The sequence below is a fragment of the Stereum hirsutum genome, assembly GCF_000264905.1.
Source record: "Stereum hirsutum FP-91666 SS1 unplaced genomic scaffold STEHIscaffold_3, whole genome shotgun sequence".
Taxonomy (NCBI): domain Eukaryota; kingdom Fungi; phylum Basidiomycota; class Agaricomycetes; order Russulales; family Stereaceae; genus Stereum; species Stereum hirsutum.
The window spans coordinates 3,193,004-3,217,364 of NW_006763133.1; the positions used below are offsets into that span (position 1 = coordinate 3,193,004).

At 50.5% G+C, this 24,361-nt stretch overlaps 7 protein-coding genes across 7 annotated transcripts; 5 read left to right on the forward strand and 2 right to left on the reverse strand.

Moving 5' to 3' along the window:
• The first annotated feature begins 451 nt into the window (after positions 1-451).
• On the forward strand, positions 452-7,703 carry STEHIDRAFT_75232 (ABC protein). The gene is made up of 45 exons (XM_007300573.1): positions 452-582; positions 639-690; positions 762-827; positions 882-1,223; positions 1,283-1,327; positions 1,382-1,694; positions 1,827-2,001; positions 2,061-2,086; positions 2,146-2,263; positions 2,332-2,449; positions 2,512-2,898; positions 2,954-3,067; positions 3,138-3,251; positions 3,306-3,319; positions 3,375-3,405; positions 3,468-3,975; positions 4,036-4,109; positions 4,166-4,173; positions 4,241-4,265; positions 4,328-4,344; positions 4,398-4,478; positions 4,529-4,594; positions 4,648-4,684; positions 4,735-4,777; positions 4,833-4,853; positions 4,911-4,925; positions 4,984-5,049; positions 5,103-5,175; positions 5,237-5,247; positions 5,300-5,444; positions 5,514-5,528; positions 5,593-5,641; positions 5,702-5,749; positions 5,813-5,890; positions 5,948-5,972; positions 6,036-6,240; positions 6,308-6,343; positions 6,402-6,446; positions 6,506-6,557; positions 6,616-6,643; positions 6,697-6,937; positions 6,995-7,033; positions 7,100-7,146; positions 7,205-7,266; positions 7,345-7,703. Exons 1-45 carry the CDS (start codon positions 461-463, stop codon positions 7,525-7,527), a joined length of 4,380 nt encoding a protein of 1,459 aa, XP_007300635.1. The 5' UTR covers positions 452-460; the 3' UTR covers positions 7,528-7,703.
• A 722-nt stretch (positions 7,704-8,425) lies between these two features.
• STEHIDRAFT_154276 (uncharacterized protein) lies at positions 8,426-9,365 on the reverse strand (the record flags this gene model as incomplete). The annotated part of the gene is made up of 4 exons (XM_007301331.1): positions 8,426-8,605; positions 8,691-8,816; positions 8,871-8,882; positions 8,955-9,365. 4 exons carry the CDS (start codon positions 9,363-9,365, stop codon positions 8,426-8,428), a joined length of 729 nt encoding a protein of 242 aa, XP_007301393.1.
• Positions 9,366-10,155: 790 nt separating this feature from the next.
• Positions 10,156-11,886, reverse strand: STEHIDRAFT_119451 (WD40 repeat-like protein). Its single transcript, XM_007301332.1, has 4 exons — positions 11,529-11,886; positions 11,124-11,393; positions 10,643-11,001; positions 10,156-10,570 (listed from the first exon to the last, which is right to left on the reverse strand). Exons 1-4 carry the CDS (start codon positions 11,771-11,773, stop codon positions 10,491-10,493), a joined length of 954 nt encoding a protein of 317 aa, XP_007301394.1. The 5' UTR covers positions 11,774-11,886; the 3' UTR covers positions 10,156-10,490.
• A 1,447-nt stretch (positions 11,887-13,333) lies between these two features.
• On the forward strand, positions 13,334-15,247 carry STEHIDRAFT_154278 (uncharacterized protein; the record flags this gene model as incomplete). Its single annotated transcript, XM_007301333.1, has 6 exons — positions 13,334-13,353; positions 13,409-13,602; positions 13,721-13,842; positions 13,904-14,162; positions 14,225-14,490; positions 14,549-15,247. The coding sequence occupies 6 exons, from the start codon at positions 13,334-13,336 to the stop codon at positions 15,245-15,247; spliced, it is 1,560 nt and encodes a 519-aa protein (XP_007301395.1).
• Positions 15,248-16,578: 1,331 nt separating this feature from the next.
• Positions 16,579-17,758, forward strand: STEHIDRAFT_145530 (uncharacterized protein). Its single transcript, XM_007301334.1, has 6 exons — positions 16,579-16,793; positions 16,859-16,947; positions 17,003-17,148; positions 17,212-17,263; positions 17,321-17,405; positions 17,464-17,758. The coding sequence occupies exons 1-6, from the start codon at positions 16,638-16,640 to the stop codon at positions 17,638-17,640; spliced, it is 705 nt and encodes a 234-aa protein (XP_007301396.1). The 5' UTR covers positions 16,579-16,637; the 3' UTR covers positions 17,641-17,758.
• A 327-nt stretch (positions 17,759-18,085) lies between these two features.
• Positions 18,086-21,944, forward strand: STEHIDRAFT_119455 (uncharacterized protein). Its single transcript, XM_007301335.1, has 14 exons — positions 18,086-18,300; positions 18,361-18,393; positions 18,452-18,509; positions 18,564-19,107; positions 19,165-19,633; positions 19,691-19,814; positions 19,865-19,899; positions 19,959-20,049; positions 20,107-20,258; positions 20,313-20,515; positions 20,569-21,151; positions 21,214-21,233; positions 21,286-21,457; positions 21,513-21,944. The coding sequence occupies exons 1-14, from the start codon at positions 18,181-18,183 to the stop codon at positions 21,759-21,761; spliced, it is 2,853 nt and encodes a 950-aa protein (XP_007301397.1). The 5' UTR covers positions 18,086-18,180; the 3' UTR covers positions 21,762-21,944.
• Positions 21,945-22,276: 332 nt separating this feature from the next.
• STEHIDRAFT_154281 (uncharacterized protein) lies at positions 22,277-23,545 on the forward strand (the record flags this gene model as incomplete). The annotated part of the gene is made up of 1 exon (XM_007301336.1): positions 22,277-23,545. One exon carries the CDS (start codon positions 22,277-22,279, stop codon positions 23,543-23,545), a length of 1,269 nt encoding a protein of 422 aa, XP_007301398.1.
• Between the last annotated feature and the right edge of the window lie 816 nt (positions 23,546-24,361).

Here is a 24,361-nt window from a genome sequence, read left to right on the forward strand (position 1 = left end):
CCACAGTTGTGAAGCTGGACCCCGTCGGTGTCTCCGCTGTTGGCGTTGTCTCTGAGAACGCCCGATCAACAAAATACACTGTACTTATACGTATCAGCTTGTTGCAGGCCCCTTACTCTTCCGATTATATGACCTGATGAACCTGACCCGTCTTTGACTGGCCCATTGAACACGCACACTAATAAGTGCACCCAATGGTGCTATTTTAAGAATCGCACCACGATCCACACACTAATAATACCCACACCGGCGCAGTCTTTGGGTCCTTTCAGTATAATCTCAATCTGACGGGACGTCCGGCGAACTTGATCCTAGGTACGCTCTCAACGTCTGACTCGTTCCGTCGGAGGTTCTTGCATATATACCCAGCGCGGAGCTGACGGCCTGAAGGAGTACCCCCAGCTACCTCATCTCTACGCGCGAGGGTTCCCAGGACACCTCTCCTCTTACAGTCTCCGTCATGGACGAAAAAGAGAAGGCGGTTGATCGCTCTGCGAACACATCACCAGAGCACAAGCCAGACGTGGAGCTTGACGTTGGTATCGGACGTACCTTGTATAGGAGGGGTTGGTGGCAATTATGGTGCGCTACATCGTATCGCACTTGCTGGAATACAAAGGTCTGACTCGGTTTATCAGGCGGCCAAAAAACGCACCATCGCCTGCGCCAGCCTCCTTAGACGATGCGAAGGTGAGACAACATAGCAACAGGTCACATTTTTGCCGACGCTCTTTGTTCTCTGACCTTCGTGTGTATCTTAGCTCTCGCCTCTGGCGAATGCATCATTCTTTTCTATGTTGACTTACTCGTGGTTGAATCCTATGATGGTAAGTGTCTTCAGTACTTATGAGGTTTCTCGAAGTCTCACGACATCCTTTCAGGTCCTCGGATATCAACGAACTTTGCAAGCCACTGATCTATGGAAACTGGATGAGACTCGACAGGCCGGCTTCCTTTCAGACAAACTCGAAGCTTCATGGACCTATCGGACTCAAGTTGCCGATGAGTGGAATGCGAGGCTTGCATCTGGCGAAATTCGACCAAGCCTACTGAAGCGTACGGGGTGGAATCTACGCTCGCTGGCTCATGTCACCGAATATTCAAAGACGAGGGCACAGCTGGAGAAGCAGTGGCTGGAGTTCGGCGGGAGGAGGGAGCCTAGTCTCGCATGGGCCCTCAACGATGTTTTTGGCTGGCGATTCTGGTCCGGCGGATTGTCCAAGGTCGGTTCTGTTCTGACTATACATATCATGGAAATGGGACTGAAAATCTTGGCTCGTAGGTCATCGGAGACACGTCGCAGCTCATGACCCCCTTGTTGATTAAGGTTATTATCTCGTATTCAAATTATCATCACTCGTCTGCTCACCTTAATCTGTAGGCAATCATCAACTTTAGTGAGGACCGCTCTAGCGCCCAAGCCAGTGGAGAAAGTGTTCCCAGTATCGGACGAGGCGTTGGCATGGCCATCGGTCTTCTCATTCTCGTCATCATGTCTAGCGTCTTCCAGCATCAATTCTTCTGGAGATCGATGATGACTGGTGCGCTTGTGCGTGCTACCTTGATTACTTCAGTGTACAACCGTGGTGTCGTCCTCACGCCAAAATCGAGGACCTCGTTCCCAAACTCGAGGCTGCTGAACTATATATCGTCGGATATTAGTCGTGTCGAGCATGCAGCTCAGTGGTTCGTAAGTAAAATGCTATCGCTCTGCACCTATCTCGTAGGATTTGCGCTCATTAGGACTATTTTATCACCTAGCATGCAGGTTTGTGGCTCACATACTTATGCCTTACCGTCAGCCTTTACTGAATAGCTCTATATCGCAGCTTGGACCGCGCCCATCCAGACCATCGTCTGCCTCATCATCCTCTTAGTCCAACTCGGCCCTTCGGCATTGGCTGGATTTGCTTTGTTCGTCCTAATCATCCCACTCCAAGAGCAAATTATGTCCGCGCAGTTCAAAATGCGGAAAGATTCGGTACAATGGACAGACAAACGGTCGGCACAGCCATTATTCCTCTTTGTTGAACTCGTGTCTCACTTGATACATCGAATAGGGCGAAACAAATTCTCGAGATTCTGGGCAAGCCAATTATCTTCACAGCCCAATTTCAGCCAGCGAATTAACGAGTCTTTACACAGGTTCCATGAGAATCGTCAAGTACTTCACATACGAAGTGCCCTTTTTGCAGAGAATTTTCTTTATACGAAAGAAGGAACTCAATGGTATTCGTAAAATACAGTTTGCGCGTTCTGCAAAGTATGTTTTACTGCATTTCCTCTCCCTATTGGACACACAGAAACCCGTACTGAGGAATTTGCTCGTAGTGTGGCCCTAGCCTTCAGTTTGCCCGTCCTCGCTGCGACGCTCGCGTTTGTGTGTTATACGGGTACATCCCACGCTTTCAACTCTGCCATCATATTCTCGTCGTTCAGCTTGTTCAACGTGAGATTTACATAGCTCTTTCATCTTGTTGACAAGCAGTGACTGATCCTTGTCTTTGGTAGCTGCTCCGTCAACCTATGATGTTCTTGCCTCGTGCGCTTTCGGGCATAACAGATGCTCACAACGCACTCAACCGCCTCACCGAACTTTTCCATGCCGATATTATGCCGGATCATCCCCTCACCATAGACCCTGCACTCAAATTCGCTGTCCAGGCGAAGAATGCTACCTTTGAATGGGAGGAAGCGCAGAAGGAAACCGACAGCAAGAAATCGGGGAAGAGCAAGGATAAGCTCAAGGAGAAAGAGAAGGAAAAGAACTTGAAGGTGGAAGCGGGATCTACGGAGAACGTGCAGAACGATAGACGGCCGTTCAGGGTGGAAGACATATCGATGGGCGTCGAAAGAGGCACTGTGTGTGCAATTGTCGGGCCTGTCGGTTCTGGAAAGGTGTGTACCTACTTCACATCTACATGATGTTCAGCTCTAACATGAGACATTGTAGTCGAGTCTTCTTCAAGGCATGATTGGTGAGATGCGGCGTGTTAGTGGGGATGTCACCTTCGGGGGTCGCGTTGGGTACTGTCCCCAGACAGCGTGGATCCAAAACGCTACTTTGGTACGTCGCAGTCCATGGTGTTTCTTACAGATCACCGACCTCGTCTAAATACTACAATTCTATCCTTCAGAGAGACAACGTTCTCTTCGGCCAGCCTTGGGATGAAGAGAAGTATTGGAAGGTCATTGAGAACGCCTCGCTTCTCGCTGATCTTGACATGCTCCCTGCCGCTGATCTGACCGAAGTGCGTTTTCTCTTTCATTTACCAAATTCAATGTTGATATTGATATGATTAAAGATCGGAGAAAAAGGGTAAGAGAACTGTGAAATCTCACAAAGAACAAAGTCTAACTTATCTTGGTTTCAGAATAAACTTGAGTGGCGGCCAAAAACAACGCGTACGTCCTGTCCTTGTGCGTGCTTTGACTCGATGTGAAACCTAATATACGAATCTATACAGGTCAGCATCGCGCGAGCCCTCTATTTCGACGCTGACGTCGTTCTTCTCGATGACCCCCTGAGCGCGGTAGACTCACACGTCGGACGAGCGCTATTCACACATGCCATTCTCGGGGCTCTTCGCGGGCAGGGCAAGACCGTCATGCTCGTCACTCATGCGCTTCATTTCCTGTCGGAAGTTGACTACATCTACACCCTCGAGAACGGCCGAATTGCTGAACACGGAACCTATGATTATCTTATGGAGCGTGACAGTGAATTCGCGAGGCTCGCCAGAGACTTCGGTGGCCACGACAATGCTGCGGAGAGGAAGAGGGACGAAGAGCCGGAGGCGAAGCAGGCGACTGAGGCGGTTGAAGAGGCGGCACCGGACGTCGCTCCCGCCCACGCATTAGATGTCGCAGATGTGAAGGAGAAGTCGAGGAGAAAAGATGACCATGTGAAAAACAAGTTGGAGGGTCGTTTGATGGTGGCCGAGAGGCGAGAGACCGGGTCTGTATCGTGGAAGGGTAAGTTCGGAGTGGGTGACTGGATGAACCACGGCGCTGACAGGGCCTTTATGAATGTAGTTTATGGCGAATATTCGAAGGCTGGAAAAGGCTATGTAATGGTTCCACTCATCCTCGTTTTGTCCGTTTGCATGGTGCGTTAATCGATCAGATGATTCAATTCACGGCGGTATACTAACTATAAGAATAGCAAGCATGGTACGAGTGGTGTAGATATATACATCCATGGCTTGACGACGCTGATGCACCTCATACTTCTCCACAGCCAAATCCTGAACTCGTACGCCTTGGTGAGCAATACTGAATCGCCCCTCTGTTTCTTGTGACTGACTCATACTCCTCTTTGTTCCAGGTCTGGTGGCAGGGAAAGTAAGTATCAACCTGATATTTAATCCTCGGACTCCTTCTCAACGTTTTCGTAGTACGTTCAACCATTCCCAGACCTTCTACCAAGTCCTCTACGCCCTGCTCGGCATCGGCCAATCGTTATTCCTCCTTGTTCTGTAAGTGGCGATTGCCATGGGCTCGGGAAAAACTGCTGACATCTCTGCAGTGGCATGTGTCTCGACTTGATGGGCTTTTGGGTATCTCAGAACTTGCATCACAAGGCTCTGACTCGGTAAGCTGCTGCCCGTGCCTTGAGAGATCAAGCTCGTCTAATTCAGTCCCTAGGATTTTCTACGCACCGATGTCATACTTCGATACCAATGTGAGCACCTTCCAATTGTCGACTGAACGTAATTCTGACTTGCGCGATAGCCTCTCGGTCGAATTGTCGGTATTTTCGGCAAGGACTTCGATTGTACGTTTCTCTATATTTCCTTGTAGCATAAGCTAATCATGTTTTGCCTTCGTAGCCATCGACGATCAACTTCCAGGTATGTCCCTCTGTCAATACATGTTACAAGGCACTGATTATTGACCCCTCATCTCAGTCTCCGTGAGGAATAGTGAGATCTTTCCCGTACTCCTCACACCTAGGGATGCTAACAAGTCATGTTCCTATAGCCGTTATCATCGTTGCTATGATGTTTGGTTCTCTCATCCTCATCGTCATTGTTGAACAATGGTTCCGTATGTGGTCTGTCCATGCGTAGCCGGCCCTTAGCTGACGCATTTGTACACAGTAATCGCCCTGCCATTCCTCGTCCTCGGTTACGGATATTTCTACCACTTCTATCAAACGAGTGCCCAAGAAGTGAGAAGGTTCCTTGTTCCGCTCTGAATAGCTGATACTAAGTTTTATTTTGACAACGCAGCTGAAACGTCTGGGTAAGTCGCGACAAACCGGGTCGAGAATGAATTTAAACTTAATAATACGTAGATGGCATGTTACGGTCAATTCTTTACGCCCACCTGTCGGAATCTCTCTCTGGCTTGTCCACCATCCGGAGCTACGGCGAGGTTGCTCGTTTTGTGCGCGACAGCAAGTACTTCGTCGACCTGGAAGACCGAGCTCTCGTTCTCACGTACGTCTCATTTCCTACGTTCTCTACATCTGAACTCTGTGCTCAGTCTTCATACCTTTTCTTCGTCAGTGTCACGAATCAACGGTACGCCATTTGTGTCAAATTGATATTGTGGAAATTGACTGAAGGACATCGGTACGATCCGTAGGTGGCTGGCGATCCGTCTTGACTTCATGGGCTCTTTCATGGTCCTGATCGTACGTAGATTATCGCAGTTTACCTCGACGCGAGGTGCTTATATCTCATGCTCTGTTTAGATCGCCCTCCTGGCCGTGACCGATGTTTCAGGCATCAACCCTGCTCAGGTCAGTGGTGATTCCATGACTCTGCCATGATATGTATATACTGATGGTCATCCTCATCACCAGATCGGTCTCATTCTCACGTATATCACCTCACTGGTACAGGCCTTCAGCGTGGTAACTCGTCAGACCGCTGAGATAGAGGTAAACACTATTCTCCTCAATTCATGTGGATGAAACATAAGCTGAATTATGGTCTAGAATTACATGAATGCAGTCGAAAGAGGTAAAATAAACCGCTTGTTCAGCGCACCCAGAACAAAATTGTCTCATAACGATTCCCCTCCAGTGGCACATTACACTCGTTCCGTAGGAGGTGTGCCCCAGGAAGCGGCCTATGAGAAGCAGGACGTCAAGCCTCCTAGCGAGTGGCCGTCACAAGGGGCGGTCGAGTTCAAGGATGTCAGAATGTCGTATAGACCGGGTTTGCCTGAAGTGCTGAAAGGCATTACCATGAGTGTACGGGGAGGAGAGAAGATCGGTGTCGTCGGACGGTACGCCGTATCTCTTACCCTTCGTAATAGAGCTGTCAGCTGAGCATTATCTAATGACGCAACGCAGAACTGGAGCCGGAAAGTCGACGTTGATGTTGGCTTTGTGAGTCTTTCGAAGGCTCCAGTTAGAATTAAAGCTGACCGTTAAATATCATTGTTAGATACCGTATCGTCGAGCTCAGTTCCGGGAGCATCAACGTTGATGGGTGAGCATTATATTCCGCACGATCACTGTTTCCTATTCACCTCGTGATTCGATTTTTAGGATCGATATCTCCACGCTTGGTCTCAGGGATCTTCGGAGAGCGATTAGCATCGTGAGTTGCTCAACGGTGGTTTACTACGTCGAACCAAACAGTTGATAGTCGTTGACAGATTCCGCAAGATCCTCTACTTTTCTCGGGTCCGTACCTGTATCATCTCTTCCTGAAATGCCAGCTCACATAGTCATGACAGGCACAATCCGCTCCAACCTTGATCCCTTCTCTGTCTACTCTGACGCCCATCTCTGGGATGCCCTCCGACGCTCGTATCTTGTCTCGCCAACTACCGAGAACACGGCTGACGCGGGGAAGTTTGGTTTGGACACGGTCATCGAGAGCGAAGGGGCCAACTTGTCGGTAGGAGAGAGGTCGTTGTTGAGTCTTGCGAGAGCATTGGTAAAAGACAGCAGGGTTGTTGTGTTGGATGAGGCTACGTGAGTGGTTTGTATGAGGGATCCAGTTTGAGGACCTGTTGGCTGACTAAGGTACAGAGCATCGGTAGATTTGGAGACAGACGCGAAGATTCAGAGGTATGTCGCTGGTGCTGAGTATAGGAAATATCCGGTGTAGATTGCTGAATGAGTTTTCTCTCTCAGGACCATCCAAACGCAGTTCCACGATCGCACTCTTCTCTGCATTGCTCGTAAGTGGTATGCTTTCGGTTTCAGTGTGTGTGACTGATTTCCGCTCACTCTCTCCAGACCGATTGCGAACAATCATTAACTACGACCGTATCCTCGTCATGAGCGATGGCCAGATTGCTGTATGTCCCATCTCATCTCACTCTCACCGCTCCTCGTTATTGTGCGACACTGTTTTAATCTCATCAACATGTTAATAGGAATTCGACACGCCCGTAAACCTCTTCAACAAACCCGACGGGATCTTCCGTGGAATGTGCGACAGGAGCGATATCTCGCTCGCGGACATAGAGAAGGGAGAGATTGAGCTCGAGCGGCTCTTGGCGGATGCGCGAGAGGAGGCGGCGACGGAAGCGGCGTCGGAGCCAACTACGAAGGAATAGAGGAGCGCTAATTCTGGAATGACTCCGATTCCCAGGACTTTTCTCTGTCGTGTTCAGGTTCTTTGTTTTGATCTCTGCTTTCTGTGTTACGATCGTGACGTGTATCATCTGGTTCGTTTCTCTCTAGCTTCACTATGGAAGCCTAACTTTAGCCTGTGTACTTAACGAAATAACGCGTAATCATTTTTCCTGGTTTACTTTTCAGTTCCTAGAGTATTTACGCTACAACGGAATTCATCATGACGAGGCTTATATAGAATACAGCTTCGGATCATGCCTCGGTATTCTGGTGCCTTTGGACATTGGAAAAATGTTAGTATGTCACGATGATACTCCTTGGAATTGTTACTTCTGTGATAGTCTCAAAGAGCGTTCAGAGAGGGAGGGAGGGAGTTTACGCCTGGACCACACGAAATCTCTGAATTCTTGCGGCTGCAATAAATGGGGACAAGACCAGGTCATTGGGCTAGTCTTCGTCAAATATTGCTTGTTTGAAGTATCGTCATATTCAAACTCGACGGTAACAGAAAATGCATATATTATGTGCGACAAACATTGAGAAACAACTGGGGTACCATGAGTACATGATGGACCACACCCTGTACGCCAACAACACGAACCACCCTTCGTCGACTAGATGCAGAAGTGATACTCGTACAGACACAGTAATTTATAACATACAGCAGTATAATGTCCATCCCATCATTTAAATCAAACACCGACCGCGGTACAAATATCAACGAAGCATCCCTAGACACAGCACGGAAAGCGATGCCACTACGCCTCCACGACACTCCAACTACCCGACTTCCTAACCCTCGCGGCGTCTCGCAGCTCGATCCCAAGAAAATGTCAACCCGACGGCCCCGAACCACATAGCACAATGACTGCAGTCGATTTAATGTCCGTTCCTGGGGACGTGCCCTAGGTATGGGATCCACGGAAGTGTTCGTCCGTTCAGCCGGCGGAGGAGCGCAGTGCCCATTCCATTCGGTGGCTCTTTACCGTCCCATTGGTCGACAAGACGGATGATCTTGTCGTCGTCGTCGAGGTCGACGACTATGATGGACTCGACTACCTATGAACAGTGTAGCCGTGTTCAGTCTTTAGCATGTGATTATAGGGGGTGTGGCGTAGAGGGTGTGGCGAAGAACGGTACTGACCTTCTTGAGCCCGGTGAGGCGAATGACATACTCTTGCTTTTGGTAGAATATGAGACGTCGCATTGGGGAGTCGATGGACGAGAGGATCCGTCGGGAGAGGGTAGTAGACTTTGAAAAGACTCTGGGCTGGAAGTAGGCATAGTAAGATCATGAGCTGTGTTTGTGATATGGCAAGCTCACCATAGCGAACCACTGTAGTCCACAATCATATCAGTGCTCTACCAACATGCAAAGTGTCGTGTAAGAACCAAGAGCTGCACGTACCTGAGGAGCAATCTCATTCCAACCTTGACACTTCGCCAACGGGTCTTCGAACACCGCGTCCCTCCTCCACCTCCTCTCCATAATTGTCCTCGTCGGCCTACACTCATACAAATCCTGCAGATCTTCTAGCACATCCTTATATAGCTCCATATTTACCTCTCCAGCCGGAACGCTACTGACCCGCCTATGCTTCACGCCTCCCGACCCTGACCCAACTTGCAACCCCGAAGCTGAATGTGAATGTCCATGTCCATTCGAACCGGAGCTTGTCCGTCTGTGGTGACCCTCCGTATGTGATACGGAATTCATGTCAGAGTAGTGAGCGCCGGCTCCGGCTATGGACTGGATGAGACCGGGTGTGGGTGTGGAGACGTTTGCTAGGAAGGAGAAGTGGGATGGGTGGTGGGTCATGGTGGGTTGTTGAGTAGGTTCAGAGCGCGGGGACGATGTGCTTGGACTTCTGGCCATCATGACGAATATAAAATTGGTGTGATATGATTTACGGGGAGAGTGTCGTGGGTGCGTGAGACGTTGTGAGTGAAGCGGTGAAGGTTGAAGAAGGGCTTTATACGCGTGCCAAGACGCTCATTGTATTGGTGCTCGGCTTGCGCCTCCGTGGCTGTGTGGCCCGAGATGACTCTTTGATATTTATTGCTCACTCTTCAAGTTCCGCTACTTCCGACACGAGGTTCGCTGTTGATCTTAGCATCCACTTGACGTGACCGGACACGTAGTCCACATATCAACTTTCAGTTCGTCATCTCGTTATTCATCATATCTTATTGTGGCGTAGTTTGTTTCAGCTGCTTCAAGCTTAGAGAGGATTTCTGCTATGGACTCGGAATGATTCGGAAGTCGGAGTAGGTTTGGAGGGGAAGTCCCACAACACGTCAGTGTTCGAAGTTCGACATGGTCTTGTGGCCCACCCAGACGATGCACATAGTCGCACATGAATGTCCAAAGAACGCTCGAGGGAGCTCGAGACACTTATTATGCGGCAATACGCCGTCAGTTCAGAGATCATCAGAGTCGGTCTGAGAATATCTGTACGAGCAACCTCAAGAAGGTTCAAGAAGATCCGACCTAGGCTGCTCCACATGAGGTTCCACATAAGACGCCAACGACGAGTCTCAGCCGTGGTCCCTGCGTATACCCGGCAAAGGTGAATGGAGATCAAACATCTGACTCGAAAAACTGGTTTGTTTGTGGCGTGTGCCACTCAGGGCGCGAGACAATATAATGTAGGCGGCGATGGCGGAGGATGGCGGATCGGACGTGGGGAAAGCAAACGAGGCTGATCACAACCTTGGCGGGAGAGAAGGAAATGCGTGCGCTGATTTAGAGCTTGAGCATATGTATGTAGTTTAAGACCTCTACGGTGAGTCTTCGGAGAATAATGCCACAACAGCGAGGACGACAGTGATGGAAATGCGTACGAAAACAATGCGTTCCGATGAAAATCTTTTACCACGTCAAAGTCCCAGGAGAAGCACCAGAGCAAAGACGCGCGAGCCAAGGGTCAGAACTCTATATCGATCAACCACCATTGGGGTGGCCTTGCCAAAGACCGTAAGATTTGCCTGGGGTGGTTTGCCATAGCCGGATGGTACCATCCTCTGAAGAACGTGAATGCGGATGCATGAATGAGTACCTAAGGCTGATACCTCAGAGAAAGAAATGGAACTCACCACTTCCACTGGCGTAAAGCTCCCCATCCGGACTATACTCCACACAGTGCACGGGTCCATGATGTCCCTTCAACACTTCCCTTTCTTCACCATTGATCCCATGGACCCTGACCCATTCATCCGTCAAGCAACCGGTAACAAAGCGATCCTGCAATATGGGGTGGATCGAAGCCGATGATGGTGCGTATGGGAGGTTGACAGAGTGAGTCTGTGCGCCAGTGGGGAGGGCAGGGATGAAGGCGACAGTTTTGCCGGAGGTGACAACAAGACGATTCGTTTGTTGCGAGAGCTCCATCGAGGTGATTGGTCCAGGGAAGCTCAGACTTGTGGTCAATTTACGTGTGCGAAGATCCCACCACCTAACGTGAGGAGTCATGCGAAAGTGATGGCGCCACAATCAGTACAATGAAAGATCGCCAGAGGCAGAGTGTGTGGAAATTTCCAAAACTTCCACAGATCAACGCACAAGAGAGATACTCACTTGATGACTCCATCCTCGCCTGCAGTCACTCCGGTATGGTCGCCCACCCAGACCACGCTCTTAACCGTACCGTCATGAGAGGTTGGGCTACCGTCGCTCACCAGAACATCCGGTTCTGCATCAGGTCTACTCAAGTCGAATATCCGTGCCTTCTTTTCTTGACCACCCGTCAAAAGATGCGAGGACGTAGGCGAGATGGCAACACTGCGGACGATATGGTTGTGCGGGAAGGAGTGCAACGCGTCGCCTGTATACGTGTCCCAGATCTTCCTGTTTCCAATTCCATGATGTTAGTACGAGCGCGTCACGGTTCAAAGCGTTATTCCATGCAATGCAAATAGATGATCTCAAAGAAAGAGAACAGCACCAAAGAACATGAATAGAACGGCAAGGCAAGGAACTCACGCCGTGAAATCAGCGCTGCCCGACGCCGCCCGCGACGCATCTGGACTGAGCTTCGTACTCCAAACCGCCCCCTTATGCCCCACAAACGTCCCCACCCAATCGCCCGTCCATTCCCGCAGCATTGGGTTCCCGTCTTTACAACTTGAGATCATGAGATACGTCCCATCGTCCTGGAGCGCGGAGAAGTTGAGATGCGTTACGGGACGCGTGTGGCCTGGGGCCACCAGCGGGACTGGTCGTGACATTGTATGTCGTGTGTTTCGTGAAGTAAAGGCAGGTAGAAAAAAGTTTACGCGAAAGGTTGATGAAACGGATGGACGTGCAGAGAAAGGGAGGATTTGTTTCGAAACAGTGCGCGCTGCGCCCTGGCCGCTTCACTTTAAAGTGATCCCGTTTGAGGCGACGGAACCTTAACCCCGTGCGACAACGGCATTTGCCGTGGGACAATGAAGCCCGAATCCGGCTCCGAGTGACCGTTCCTGTTGAAGTTCGCCCTTTTCTCTCATTCTTCTTCTTGAGCTCGAACGCGTTCACATGGAAGGGACCAACAGGCTCTTCATAATATTGAACTCACAACGAAGTCTTTGGTACTGTGTGGCTATTAGGCTATTAGAGGGCGAATCTCCTTCCCCTCTCCCCGATGAGTGCCTGACAATGCTTATTTCTCGCAGCCGGAGGTACTTGAATAAATCTTCAACAATGTCCACGTATAATACCACGAGTCACAGGCCCGAAACAGTGGAGGGATTACTTGCATACCAGCAAACCGTTACATTGCAGTTACCCGTGATAACCCAGCAGCCCATCGCGAAAACGTGGTACATTCCAGCGTATGCTACTAGTACTATCTCAAATCGAGTACTCAAACTACTCAAACCCCATGGGCCCACACCTTTGACCACCTACTTACTATGCCCGATTTGACAGTGAGATCAGACAAGAACAAATGCAGGTATAGTACTTACGCCTCCGCTTCTGTGCAAGCAACTCGTCGACGCCTTCTACTCTACTATCTAAACTTGTACGCGACTTGTGTTCCCCAGACCTATCGACCGGACCTGATCTACAGAAGTACGCCACACAGGAACCAAAGTCAAATGATCCCCATAGGTCAAGTAACATCTCCTCAAATATTGTGGTGGTCTTTCTACAAGGATGGTGAGAGGAATCTCGCTGACTGGTCTGTTCCGACAAACGATCTACTTTCCATTGTACGGAGTCTTCTCGAAGTATATGTGAGAGAATATCTCAATAGAACTTTCGGTGTCGTCCCCTCATTCAATGGGGAGACTCTTCCGGATTGAATTGGTACGATCAGGGGAAAGCTAAGGCGGCTTGACGCGTCTGCAGTACTAATTGTGTACCCATCCGGGGAGTGAGAAGCGGTCCGTTTGTGTGGCAGTAGTGAATAAATATGAGAAGAATGAATACACCGTCCCGGTTCGGATTGCGTTTGAGACAATCGTCTCAGAGGTAGAAGTTCATGAAGCCTGGCACGAGGACGTGAAGGTGAGGAATGGATGGGATGGGGAGGAGGTCAAAGTCAGGACATGAAAAGAGAAATGGTACAACAAGTAGATGCTTCAGGAACACTCGTTCACTTTCTTGGTCTGGGACATTGTTTAGAAATGTTGACACACATGAACACAATAGCAGTGTGGCGTGAGAGCTCCATTGAGGGTGGCGACCAATCGAACGCGTAGTGTCACAAGCCTCGCCGCGTAAAGTCACTCAAGAAAACGCGAAGACGTAAGTAACGCGTTCCGTCGCGTCCTGCCAGCTTCTGTTCAGTGACCCTCATAGCCATGACCCGTGTTGACCAGATGTGAGTGATAGAATTCGTCTGACATGAAGCACTTAACTGACCTATAATCAACCAGTGCTGGTCCTTCGACTGCTCACTCTCGATTGCCCACCTCTGTCCTTCCGCTCGTTGAGGCCACTCCTTCATTCACCATCGATGCCGCCAATAAGTCGTTCAAACATCAATATGCAAACATCTATTTTATTCGTCTAAAACTACTGAGGGAACACGTTGAGAGAGAGGCTGAGCGCAAATGGAGAGAAGTTAGCGGTGAGTACACTTAAAACGTCATAACATGCCTGGATGGAGCCTTCGTAGGCCATGAAGTACTGCACCCAACCACACGACCAAATTCTCCGATATTGATTGATCCTCATTCCATACTCAGGGTCACCCGTACTTGTTCCCAGAGTTCTTGAAGTTGTGCGGGGCCAGCTTTGCTTTGTCGTGGGAACAGTGTATATGGAGATGCCCCTAAAAGCTAATGTGTTGGAGGACGTCGGCAGAGACGTATGTTCTAAGCTTTACTCTGCTTGCACTGGTCTGCACGTTAATTTTTTCTGCTCATCAGCACTCAATTCCTGCCCCACCACCTCGAGACAAGATCTACTCGGCTGATGACCATGTCACTCTGGAAGACGAATCTGGACGAATCCAGCTCGTCGGTGAGAAGATCGAGAGAGAACGACTTGTGACTGGTGTCATCCTTGGTGCCCTAGGCTATGAAAATGCGAATGGAGACTTCCAGGTGGTGGATGTGTGCTATGCCGGAATGGCTTCGCAAGCAGCACACCCTGAACATATGGATGGGATGGACGTGGACGACACGCGTAATATTTTCTTCTTTTTCTACTCATCAGTTACTTTCATTCCTGACAAGAGAATTATGCAGCCGTGGTGACTGACTCATCATCAAAAACGGTACAACAAGAAGAATATGTTGCCTTCGTTTCAGGTCTCGATATTGGATCGCCCACTCCCTCGGATGCCCAAATTCAGATGTTGGTCGAGTACCTGACAGGTGAAGCAGGAGGGTTGGATGATCAAGTCTCTGCTTCCCAAATATCGCGACTCGTGATTCTTGGGAACTCTCTTTCAGACGCAGTCAATGCGCAGATCGCGGCGGAAGATAGCCCCAAGGACAAAGACAAGAAGGGAGTGAGTCTGGCATTATATTGTTATTATATGTATACGATCGCTGATCATACATGTCCAGAAACGGTATGGCTACGATAACGCGTCTTTCTCTCCTCATCCGACAATCAATCTCTCTGGCCACCTCCATGACCTTGCGCGGACCTTACCTATACATCTCCTTCCCGGCGCCTCCGATCCTTCTGGGACCATCTTGCCACAACAACCCCTTCCTCGTATGATGTTTGGTCCCGCAGCAGCGTTCTCTTCCTTTACCTGCGAGACGAACCCTACGTACATCCGTCTCTCGCCTGGGAAGCCACAGGAGCAAGAGAACATACCGCCGTCGGCACCGTCACCCGCCAAAAAGTCAGATTCGTGGGCACGAACAATCCTTGCGACTTCGGGCCAACCTCTAGACGACATGTTCAAGTACGTGCCTAGTCCACCTGCTACGCGGTTAGGGTTGGCCGAGTCCACACTCCGATGGCGACATATGGCTCCTACTGCGCCGGACACACTATGGTGCCACCCGTTCTTTACGAAGGACCCGTTCATTCTCTCACAGACACCTGACGTCTACGCTATCGGATGCCAGCCAAAATTCTCGACGAAGCTCGTGAAGGATGATGAGCGGAGATGTAGGATTGTTCTCGTTCCCAATTTCGCAGAGACGGGTGTCCTGGTTCTAGTTGGAATGAGGCGACTCGACGCGAAAATTGTTAAGTTTTCGGTCGACGAAGAGGACATGGATGTGGGAGAGATGGAAGCCGATGTGTGACCGAGGCTGTGTGCGTCTTCCCTTCATATCGTTTTAGGATCCTAAGACGTACGATTGTAGCTCATCACACTGACTCTTGCTCAGACGATGTAAATATAGACATGTCCTTTTTGTGTCACTCCGGAGATAGCTTCATGTCGCAGTCATATTCAGCTCACAACTACATTTTCTCAATGCAAGCTTCAATATGCCACCTTTTGTTGACCTAGTCCTGAGACTCAAGATAACCCCAATTATAGTGATACATGCAGTGCGGTCGTGCGTATAACTCGATTCTCACGCGGCCTATTGTGGGTTGGAATGGACTTCCCGGAGAGCGTCAGAAGAGTCGTTCTTTACCACGGAGTATGAGGATGGGGCGGGGCCCCGAATCCGCAATCTCTTTTGAAACGCGCACAGGTCGTTCATGAAGATGGCCTGACATCCACAGACAATCGGTGGGAAAGTACTCACCGCCAATGAGGCCTGACTTTCCCAAGGTGAGAGGTCTCTTGTCCCGGCTGCAGTTGTGAGTGAGAGTGAGTTGTCTCCAAACAGCTGTGGTATGCGAGCAAGATGTATCCCACCTCACTGAGGACGGCATAGAAACTGCGGAAAACACAGCCTATTCCTATTTTACTTGCCGTTGGATGTTCGTGATATCCTCTGGGAATCGTTCTCGGAGTAGGTCCTCCCAGTATGATCCTTGGCAATGGGTAAGCGCTACTCCCAGCCTTTGTCCTCCTGGCTACAATTCTTCACATGCGTTCAAGGGTTCTTTAGGGCAGTCTTCTGAACAAGGATCGGGATGCCTGGTCGATTTCCATGAGCCTGTTCGGATGGTCATCCTCTACGACATTTGGACCGCGTAATTCGAGGGTATCGCGTTTCAAGTTACTTTTGTAAGGATGACCGTCGCCTCAAGTTCATCTCTCCAATTTATTGTACCCGCGTCAACCACACTCCAGCCTATCGGTGAGCATCTCGTGCCGTTGCACCGCTTTATTCCTGGGGCAGGAATAGCTCGGAAATGGCTACAGAACGGACGGTAAGAGTGTGACTTCGTGAGAGTCGATCCTCTATTCTCGGTTCCTCCAGACCCCTCGCCTAGCTGTCGGGTCACTATCTTTCTGCACCAGTACTGACACCATACCCAATGCGTGTTCTCCGAATATCCTGTCCATAGGTGTGATGGGATGGCCTACCGTTTGCACCCATAGGATCGTGTTCCGTCGCGCTGCTCCCACCCCTCCCGCAGTTGCAAACACCCGTTCGGGGAGATATTCTTATTAGGCTGAGGGTTTTAAGGACCTTGCTCCTCGACCCAATACAACTTCTCACCCGCCCCACTCGCCCTCACCTGGCTTGACTATACCTTCTCACTTCCTCTAATCCATTGGTTAAGGTCGATATGCTCGCTTTCGCCGTCCTCAGCTTGTTGCTTCCGGCCTATGTGAGCGCTCAAATCTATGGTCCTGCACCTGGTGGAGGAGGTACCACCACGTCGGCGAGTGCTGCTGCTGCCCCTGCACCTTCTGCTCCAGCTAGCACGGCCGGCCAGATCAACGTGAGTTATATCTATTGTTTCCTGTCGTTTATAAATTCTCACGATCGCTTTTGGCCCCTCTACAGGTAGACGTGTCGCCAAATGCCCAATTTATGTTCAACCCTAACAACATCACGGCCCCCAATGGCACTCTTGTTACTTTCTTCTTCCCCAGGTGCGTTTTCCTTTCCATGCCCCAGTCTCGCAGGACCTGAATATATAGTTATCAGTGGTTCCCTGGCCCATTCTGTGACTCAATCTTCGTTCGATCAACCATGCACATGGCTCGCGGCTGCCAACGGCTCTTCTGGAGGCTTCGACTCTGGCCTCCAGACTTCCGTCCAGTTCACGATCAACATCACCAACGACCAAGAACGTATGTCCTTGTCAAACTTTCATATGTCGCTATGCCGTGTCTCATCTGCTATATCCATTTCAGCCATCTGGTTCCACTGTAAGCAGATCGACCACTGCGGTTTGGGCATGGTCGGGTGAGTTTCAACCCCTTACCACCGCGGTACATATGTATTCTGATTTTCTCTCGACAGCGCTATCAATGCCCCTACTTCGGGCAGCAACACCTTCCAAGCATTCATGAGTGCCGCTATGGCCATTGGATCTAATGAGGTTACGGTAAGCCTGCAACGCACTAGCGATGCTCATATTCTAATATACCATCGAACATTGTTAGGAAACCGACAACGGTCCTGTGACAGGGGGTGTCAATGCTATTGCAACCGCCGCGCCAGCCGCCACGGCCTCTAGTTCCTCTTCCTCCTCGTCGGGATCATCCTCGGACGCGACGCGTTTAGGGGTTAGTATTGCGTTTGCACTGGTTGCTGCTGGTGCTGCCGTCGCCTTCTTGTGATCGGACATATATACCCTGGGTTATATCCATATCATATAGAGTTGGTGATACGGGGTCAGGTGTTTGGCATTTCTTGGACGAGGCGGACTGTTGCTCTTACATATGATTTATCATTGACCCCGGAGACGATTCCACGTACTACTTTACCATAGCCTTTTCCTTTTTTATACTGGGAGTATGAAAATATAGCGATTCATCGACGCTATCTTGGCCTTCGCTAGATTGCGGCCGTGTTCCGCATACTTTACGCTAAAATCCACTAGTGTTTGTGGAAGTAAGTATCGGGTGGCTTTGCGAACCTAGTTTTGCACCGAAACATGAAGCCTCTTGATCGCTACAGAGTGTGGCCCGGGTCGGGTGGCACGACTTAGAACCGACCACGTGGCGAATTGTGACTTCGCGCGGTAAACGGATTGAAACTCAAGCGCTCAACGTCAACCACTGTCAGTGCTACTATCACTTGCTTTAATATTCATCTGGCAGAGTTCTACGGCAACAAGTGCCTCTACAACAGTTCCATCCTATTACTCTTTCTTTGGCATGTTTTCTATCGCCAACATACCACAGAAACTCTCCGCGCCATTTGGTATCCTCGGCGATGAAGCAAAGCTTGCATTCCGTAGTCAACCAACGGGTATAGCCAAACTGGCCACAGTACGGGTGTGTGTCGTAGTTGGGTTCTTTGCTAATAATCAATCCTGATTGCTCGCTTGGACACAGAATATATCGGAGGCTGACAGCTACTGGGATCAAGTGAGTTTGAACCATTGCGACGGACTGTGGCCTTCGCCTTATATTCCATGCTCTTTAGTACGTTGTGCTTTTTGATTCGCCGTCCGACGTCTTTTCTCTGATTTCTCCGCATGATAGTGCGTAAACCCTCATTGCCTCTGGCCCTATTGCTTGCTGACCGTGGCCTCCAGTTCGCCGAGCTTTGCTTGAAGCGCCTGAAAACGTCGCAACACTCATCCGCGTAGTCACAGCCCGCCTGTTCAACCTTATTTCCGATCACACATTTCCATCCCCACAGTCTGCATCTGTCACGTCCTTCGCATCTTCGTTTATGAAGAGTGGGGCCCCTGAACGGAACGCTACGAAGGAAGTTCTGAACTGCATACGTGTCTTACAACGCGTCCTTCCAGTCGTCTTCGAGATTGACAGTGAGTCAACCATCTTCGAGCAGGAGATATTCTGGAAGAAGGAAGTTGTCGAAGGGCAAGACGTACAGGAGGAGACCGAGCAGGTTCCTCAGTTTGTGATCGAAGATGAGGATGAGGATACAGGGGAGACTGCAGCGCCGGCTCCATCCTCGAGCCAGGCTCCCGCTCAGAAGTCTAGTCAAGTCAAGACGGCACCATCGCTCGCCGAACGGCTGTTTAGCTGCCTTATCGACCTTCTTTTCTGCTGTGGCTTCACTCTGCCATCTAAACTCCAAGTGGACCACTACAAGATCAACTATATCATATGGTGAGTATCGCCAGATTTCCGCCAGCTATTGCAATGCTCACTACTCACTGGTTACAGGGAGAAGGGCGTGGGATCTACTGTTGATACCGGACCAAGTCCCTCGTTAGACAACAACAAATCTGAAGTCCTTCGTCTCCTTCTCGTCCTTCTCTCTCGGCAAATATACGTGCCTCCCTCATCGCTGTTCACAACTCCATCATTGTATACAATCCACTTTGTACAACGAACGCCACGGAGGGACGTCTTGACCGTGCTCTGCTCCTTGCTCAATACTGCGATGAACTCCGCTCAACCTCACCCTAGTAGTACCATTGGGGGTGTTGCCGGCCGACTTCCGTATAACCATCTTGTCTTCAAGGGTGAAGACCCTAGAGCCATACTTGTGGGCCATTGCTTCCAAGTGCTATGCGCTCTACTAGACTTTCAAGGCGGCAGCGCTAGAGACGCTGCAACCGGGGCTGAGGACAGCCTGTCGTATGCTCCGACACCCCGAACGAATGCTTTCCGGTACTTCCTTGCGAAATTGGTAAGTATGACTTGATTTTCTGACTCGTGGTAGTCACTGAAGTTTTTTCTTCAATAGCATCGCACTCAGGACTTCCAATTCATCATCGATGGTGTCATGGGAATTCTCGAACAACAAATAGCATCCTTTAATAATCTACTACCCGGGTCAAAACGATCTGTGCCATATATTGTGGAGACAAGTAAGGAGCTTTCGATTTGTCTACACTCTGTCTGTCTGATTTGGGTGCAGTTACCTTCTTCTGGAAGATGATAGAACTGAATAAGGTATGGCAATTTGTCCTTGTCATTTCTCTATCTATCGAAGTGTACTGACTTCCGACCAGAAATTCAAAGCCTATCTGCTCGACTTGGAGAAGTCGATGGACATCGTGGCGTACTTCCTCTGCTACTCTCTTGAGATCAAAGACAAACCTCGTACGTGGTGAACTATATCACCAAAGGGTATAATTTGTTTGACGTCGTCAACTCTAGAACAGCATGGTCTCTGTCGAGCCTTGTCCTATATTATCCAGACCTTATCAGCGGAAACTGCCTTCGGATACCGCCTTACCTTCCCTTTGAAAGCACAGCACATACCAACAAAGTGGAATGTCGGAGGTACCGCTGCTGATTTCATGATCAACGTACGCCCTTTCCTACAGATATAATCTCTGTGTCCTAATCGCTGCTCGTTCTAGGCCGTGTACCATGTAGTTGCCACGACGTCAGGAGCGTTGAATTCGCTATACCCAGCCCTCATCATCGTTCTGTCTAACTCCGCGCCACACTTCAAGAATCTGAACTTGAACTCTTCAACGCGCTTGATTCAGCTGTTTACCGCCTTCTCCAATCCCGCCTTCCTCCTCGCCGATGAGGGTCACCCGAGGCTCTTATTTTTCTTGTATGCGCACATCCACCAACCTTTTCAACTATCTTAGCTGATATCCACCACAGACTTGAGGTCTTCAATGCCGTTATATTCCATCATCCAACAGAGAATGCAAACTTGCTATACGGTATTCTTCGAGCGCACAAGACCTTCGAGAATTTGGGTACCTTTACCCTCGCTCGTGGACTACGAGAAATACGGCGTATACAGCAAGCCAAAGACGAGCAAGCCCAGAAGGATACGAAGGGCAAGAGTCGAGCTTCAGATGTCGAACAGCCCCATGAGGAGAAGCAGCGCTTGCTGGAGCGGGAGAACAGTAATGCGTTAGGCCTCACTAGCAGACTTCAATCTGCGGACAGCCTAACTGAAGTGCGCGTTGATTCGACTCAAGAAGAGGGGACAGCGGCTACCGGTGGAGGTGCAGCAGTGGATGCGGCCGAAGATACCGCGTTTTCGCAGCCACTCATGTCACCGACTGCTACGAGCCCACCCTCTAGCGGGTTCCCTCCCTTGCCTGCCGTCTCTGAGAAGGTGAGAGGAAAAATGAGGGATAGAGGCAGATCCTTGTCATTGGAAACGGATGCGAGCCTCGATAGAGTGGCATTGGCTGGTGTGGGGAGGAATGGCTTCGTTCCTTCACAAGAATGGGTGAGGAGGATCAGTTTCGATCGCATTACATTACCTTTCGACTCATGATTTGTTGCTTTTAGGTGACCTCATGGCAGCAAGGGTTTGTCCATTCTTTCGATTTAATAGGCCCCTTGCTGATGGGCCGTCTATAGACTGCCTCTCGACATTGTTATGCTGGTCGTCGCAGAGCTCATGCCGAAAGTCCAGAGCATACAAAATGCGAAGAAACAGAATGCCACGGGTGCTATCATCGACTTCCTGGGCCACGTATCCCTCCAGCATGTCTTACCACAGACACCACCCCTGGCCCCTCGCAGATTCATCGTGAGTCTTTCTGTACCATTATCTCTATACTCATAAACCTATAATATCATCATAGTGGTCCGAGAGCTCCATTGTATGGCTCTCATCCCTGATATGGGGTGAAATCTACGTACGCGGGATGACGCCGCTCGGTATCTGGAACGGCACAAACGTCCGTCTATTTTATGTCAAACACGCACAAAGCCAGCAGCGGCAGATTACAGAGGCCGTTTCTAGTGTTGTCGGAGGACTTGGAGGGTTACTGGGGCGTGGTGGTGGGAATGATTCTACGCCACAGTTGGCACGCAGACGGACCGATGTCTGAGAGTTTAGAGGAATCGACAGCAGCAATGTCGATTGGCGTCGTTGCGATGGTCCCATGTATCTGTCTTGCATATCTGTTTTCTTCATGTGTTGTAACTGTAAAAAGGCCAGTCGGATCCGATACCTTACTCAGAACGTACGAAGCAGCATATTCCAATTTAATCGAGTTAAGACGGTTGTTTTCACAAGTCCAATTCGTACGAAGCAAATCAATCTAATCTGATCTTCCCGCGCCGTCCACGACGCGTGCGCCTCGGCCCCCGAGATGAGTCCCGCGACGGGGAATGCCGACCTGTGGTATAGGGATGTGGCCCGCTGGACGCAGTTTTTGCTCCTCAGTCACCTCGTCGTCCCTGCAGGTCGGTAGTTCTTTTATTACACGCCCCCGGCGTCTTTTTAGATCCATATCTCACCTCTTTGTCCTTCTCGCAGGCACACGAGCTTCTTTTTCGGTACTTCACGCTTCGCGCATCTAAATATCATTATTTTCGTCGTACGAAAATTTTCACATCCCCCATGCCGGCTGATGGAGTCCCAGAAAATCCCCAACATCTCCAGAAGACCACCATCGACAAATGTACCGCCGAGGTGGAGAAGTACCGACGTAGCCAACTTGCCGAAGACGAAGTCATCAACGCCGTCTCGGAGATCATCTATCTCGATGGTCCACCCGCCGGTATCGAGATCACCAAGTGCCGCGAGGCCTGTAAGAACTACATCGGGATCATCAGATCAATCACCCGCGACATGGAGCGCCGCGCGCCCAACGCTTCTGATGAGAATCGAGATGGAGCCAACGTGCCGGACGACGACAACGACGCCGAGCGAGATCTCCCCGCTGGCAACGGGCGAGATCGTGCGAGGAACACTCTTACAACGGATGAGGACGCCGTTAGACGAGAGAATGAGCGACGCCTTCGCCTGCGACGAACCCGCGATGACCTTGAGGATGACGGAGCCGACGACGACGAGAGACCCTCAAAGAGAAATTTTGACGAAGAGCTTTTACCATTCGTCAGTAGCTCATCCTTTACTTCGCGTCTCCCAGCAGCGCTCGTTCAGGCCAACAAACTCAAAGCCAATTATCGCGCCGATCTCGCAACTTCGCTTCTCCGGCTCCACGACGCCGTCGACCTTCCCCAATTCCCTCGAGCTCTCTGGAAAGAGCTACTCCAGGGCTACTACATCGATTTCGATAAGCTCGCATCCACGGTCCGATCGCTCACAGGCGACGCCACTGAATCAAAAAAGCTCGGAGATTTTGAGATCCACTCGGACTCAATCAAAATCACTCGTCGCGTTACGGACAAGCTCGAATGGTCCGAGGCCTATGGCATGTACGCCGAGGCCGTCAAATTCGCGTTCCCTTGCCGAGAGAGAGAGCTTATCGGGTACGCATCTCACATCGCCAAACTCTTCTCCGGTACAGCGTACCGTTTCCACGGCGCAATCCTTGATTACGATCGCGCCGTCCGGACTAGGACCGGTAGATCCAACAACTTCCTGCTCACCGATACAGCCGAGTTCGACGATCTTGCCAAGGCCCACATGTCGCCCATCGGCGCAGCCGCCCACTCCATATTCGGCTTACCAGCCAGACCCGCCTCCCTCCCGAAAGCGCCCCGGTTCCCCACTCCTGCCTCCTCGTCAGACTACTGCCATAGGTTCAACGCCGGTAAGAAACACGACGACCGCTGCCCGTACAAGCACGGTTGCCATTTCTGCGGTTCTGCCGAGCATGGCGCCCACATATGTCCCCGACGTACCGGCAATCCGAGTGGCTAAGCGTCCGCGCTATTCTCGGAACATGGTCTGGAACGCCTCGTCATCGTTCCTGACGCCTTCCAGCTCGGCTACGAGATTCCTCCCACCGTTGCCGATGCCCCCCGCCCCTGACAACCCAGCCTTTGCGACCACGAGGCAGACTATCGCGGCCCATCCGGACCTGTTCAAGATTGTCACGCCGATCCACATTGACAGATTCATTCGACTTCTCGCGCGTCATCCGAATCAGCCCCTTGTGGCGTCCGTGGAACGCGGGTTTAGGAAGGGATTCTGGCCGTTATTAGATTTGGGTGATGGAGAGTGGTTTACGAGGCCGTTCCCAGAACGGGCCTCGCAGGAGGAGGAGCTGGAGTTTTTGAAGGCGCAGGTGAAGAAGGAGGAGGAATTAGGGAGACTATCGAAGGTTTTTTCCCGACTCGACGAGCCATTGTGGCCCGGGATGTGTGAGGTACCTGTCCACGCCGTCCCGAAACCCGACTCGGATGACTTTCGTATGGTAATCAATCAGTCTATTGGGGAAGGGGCCCCGAACGACTCTATCGCACGCGACGCCGTCAACATCAAACTCGATAATGTTCAACACCTCGGACACAATATCCTCGCCACACATCGCAAGGGCCGCGTTCCTCGTTACCTTTTCAAATCTGACGTCGCCGGTGCGTTCCGATTGGCGCCCGTTGATCCTCTATTCCAGGCTCGCCAGGTCATCACGGTTAACGGCGAGCGCCGGGTTGATCGCTGCAACAATTTCGGGAACCGCGCGGCCGGCTACTTATTCTGCGTTATTATGGGTTTGATCTTATGGGTGGCGGAACA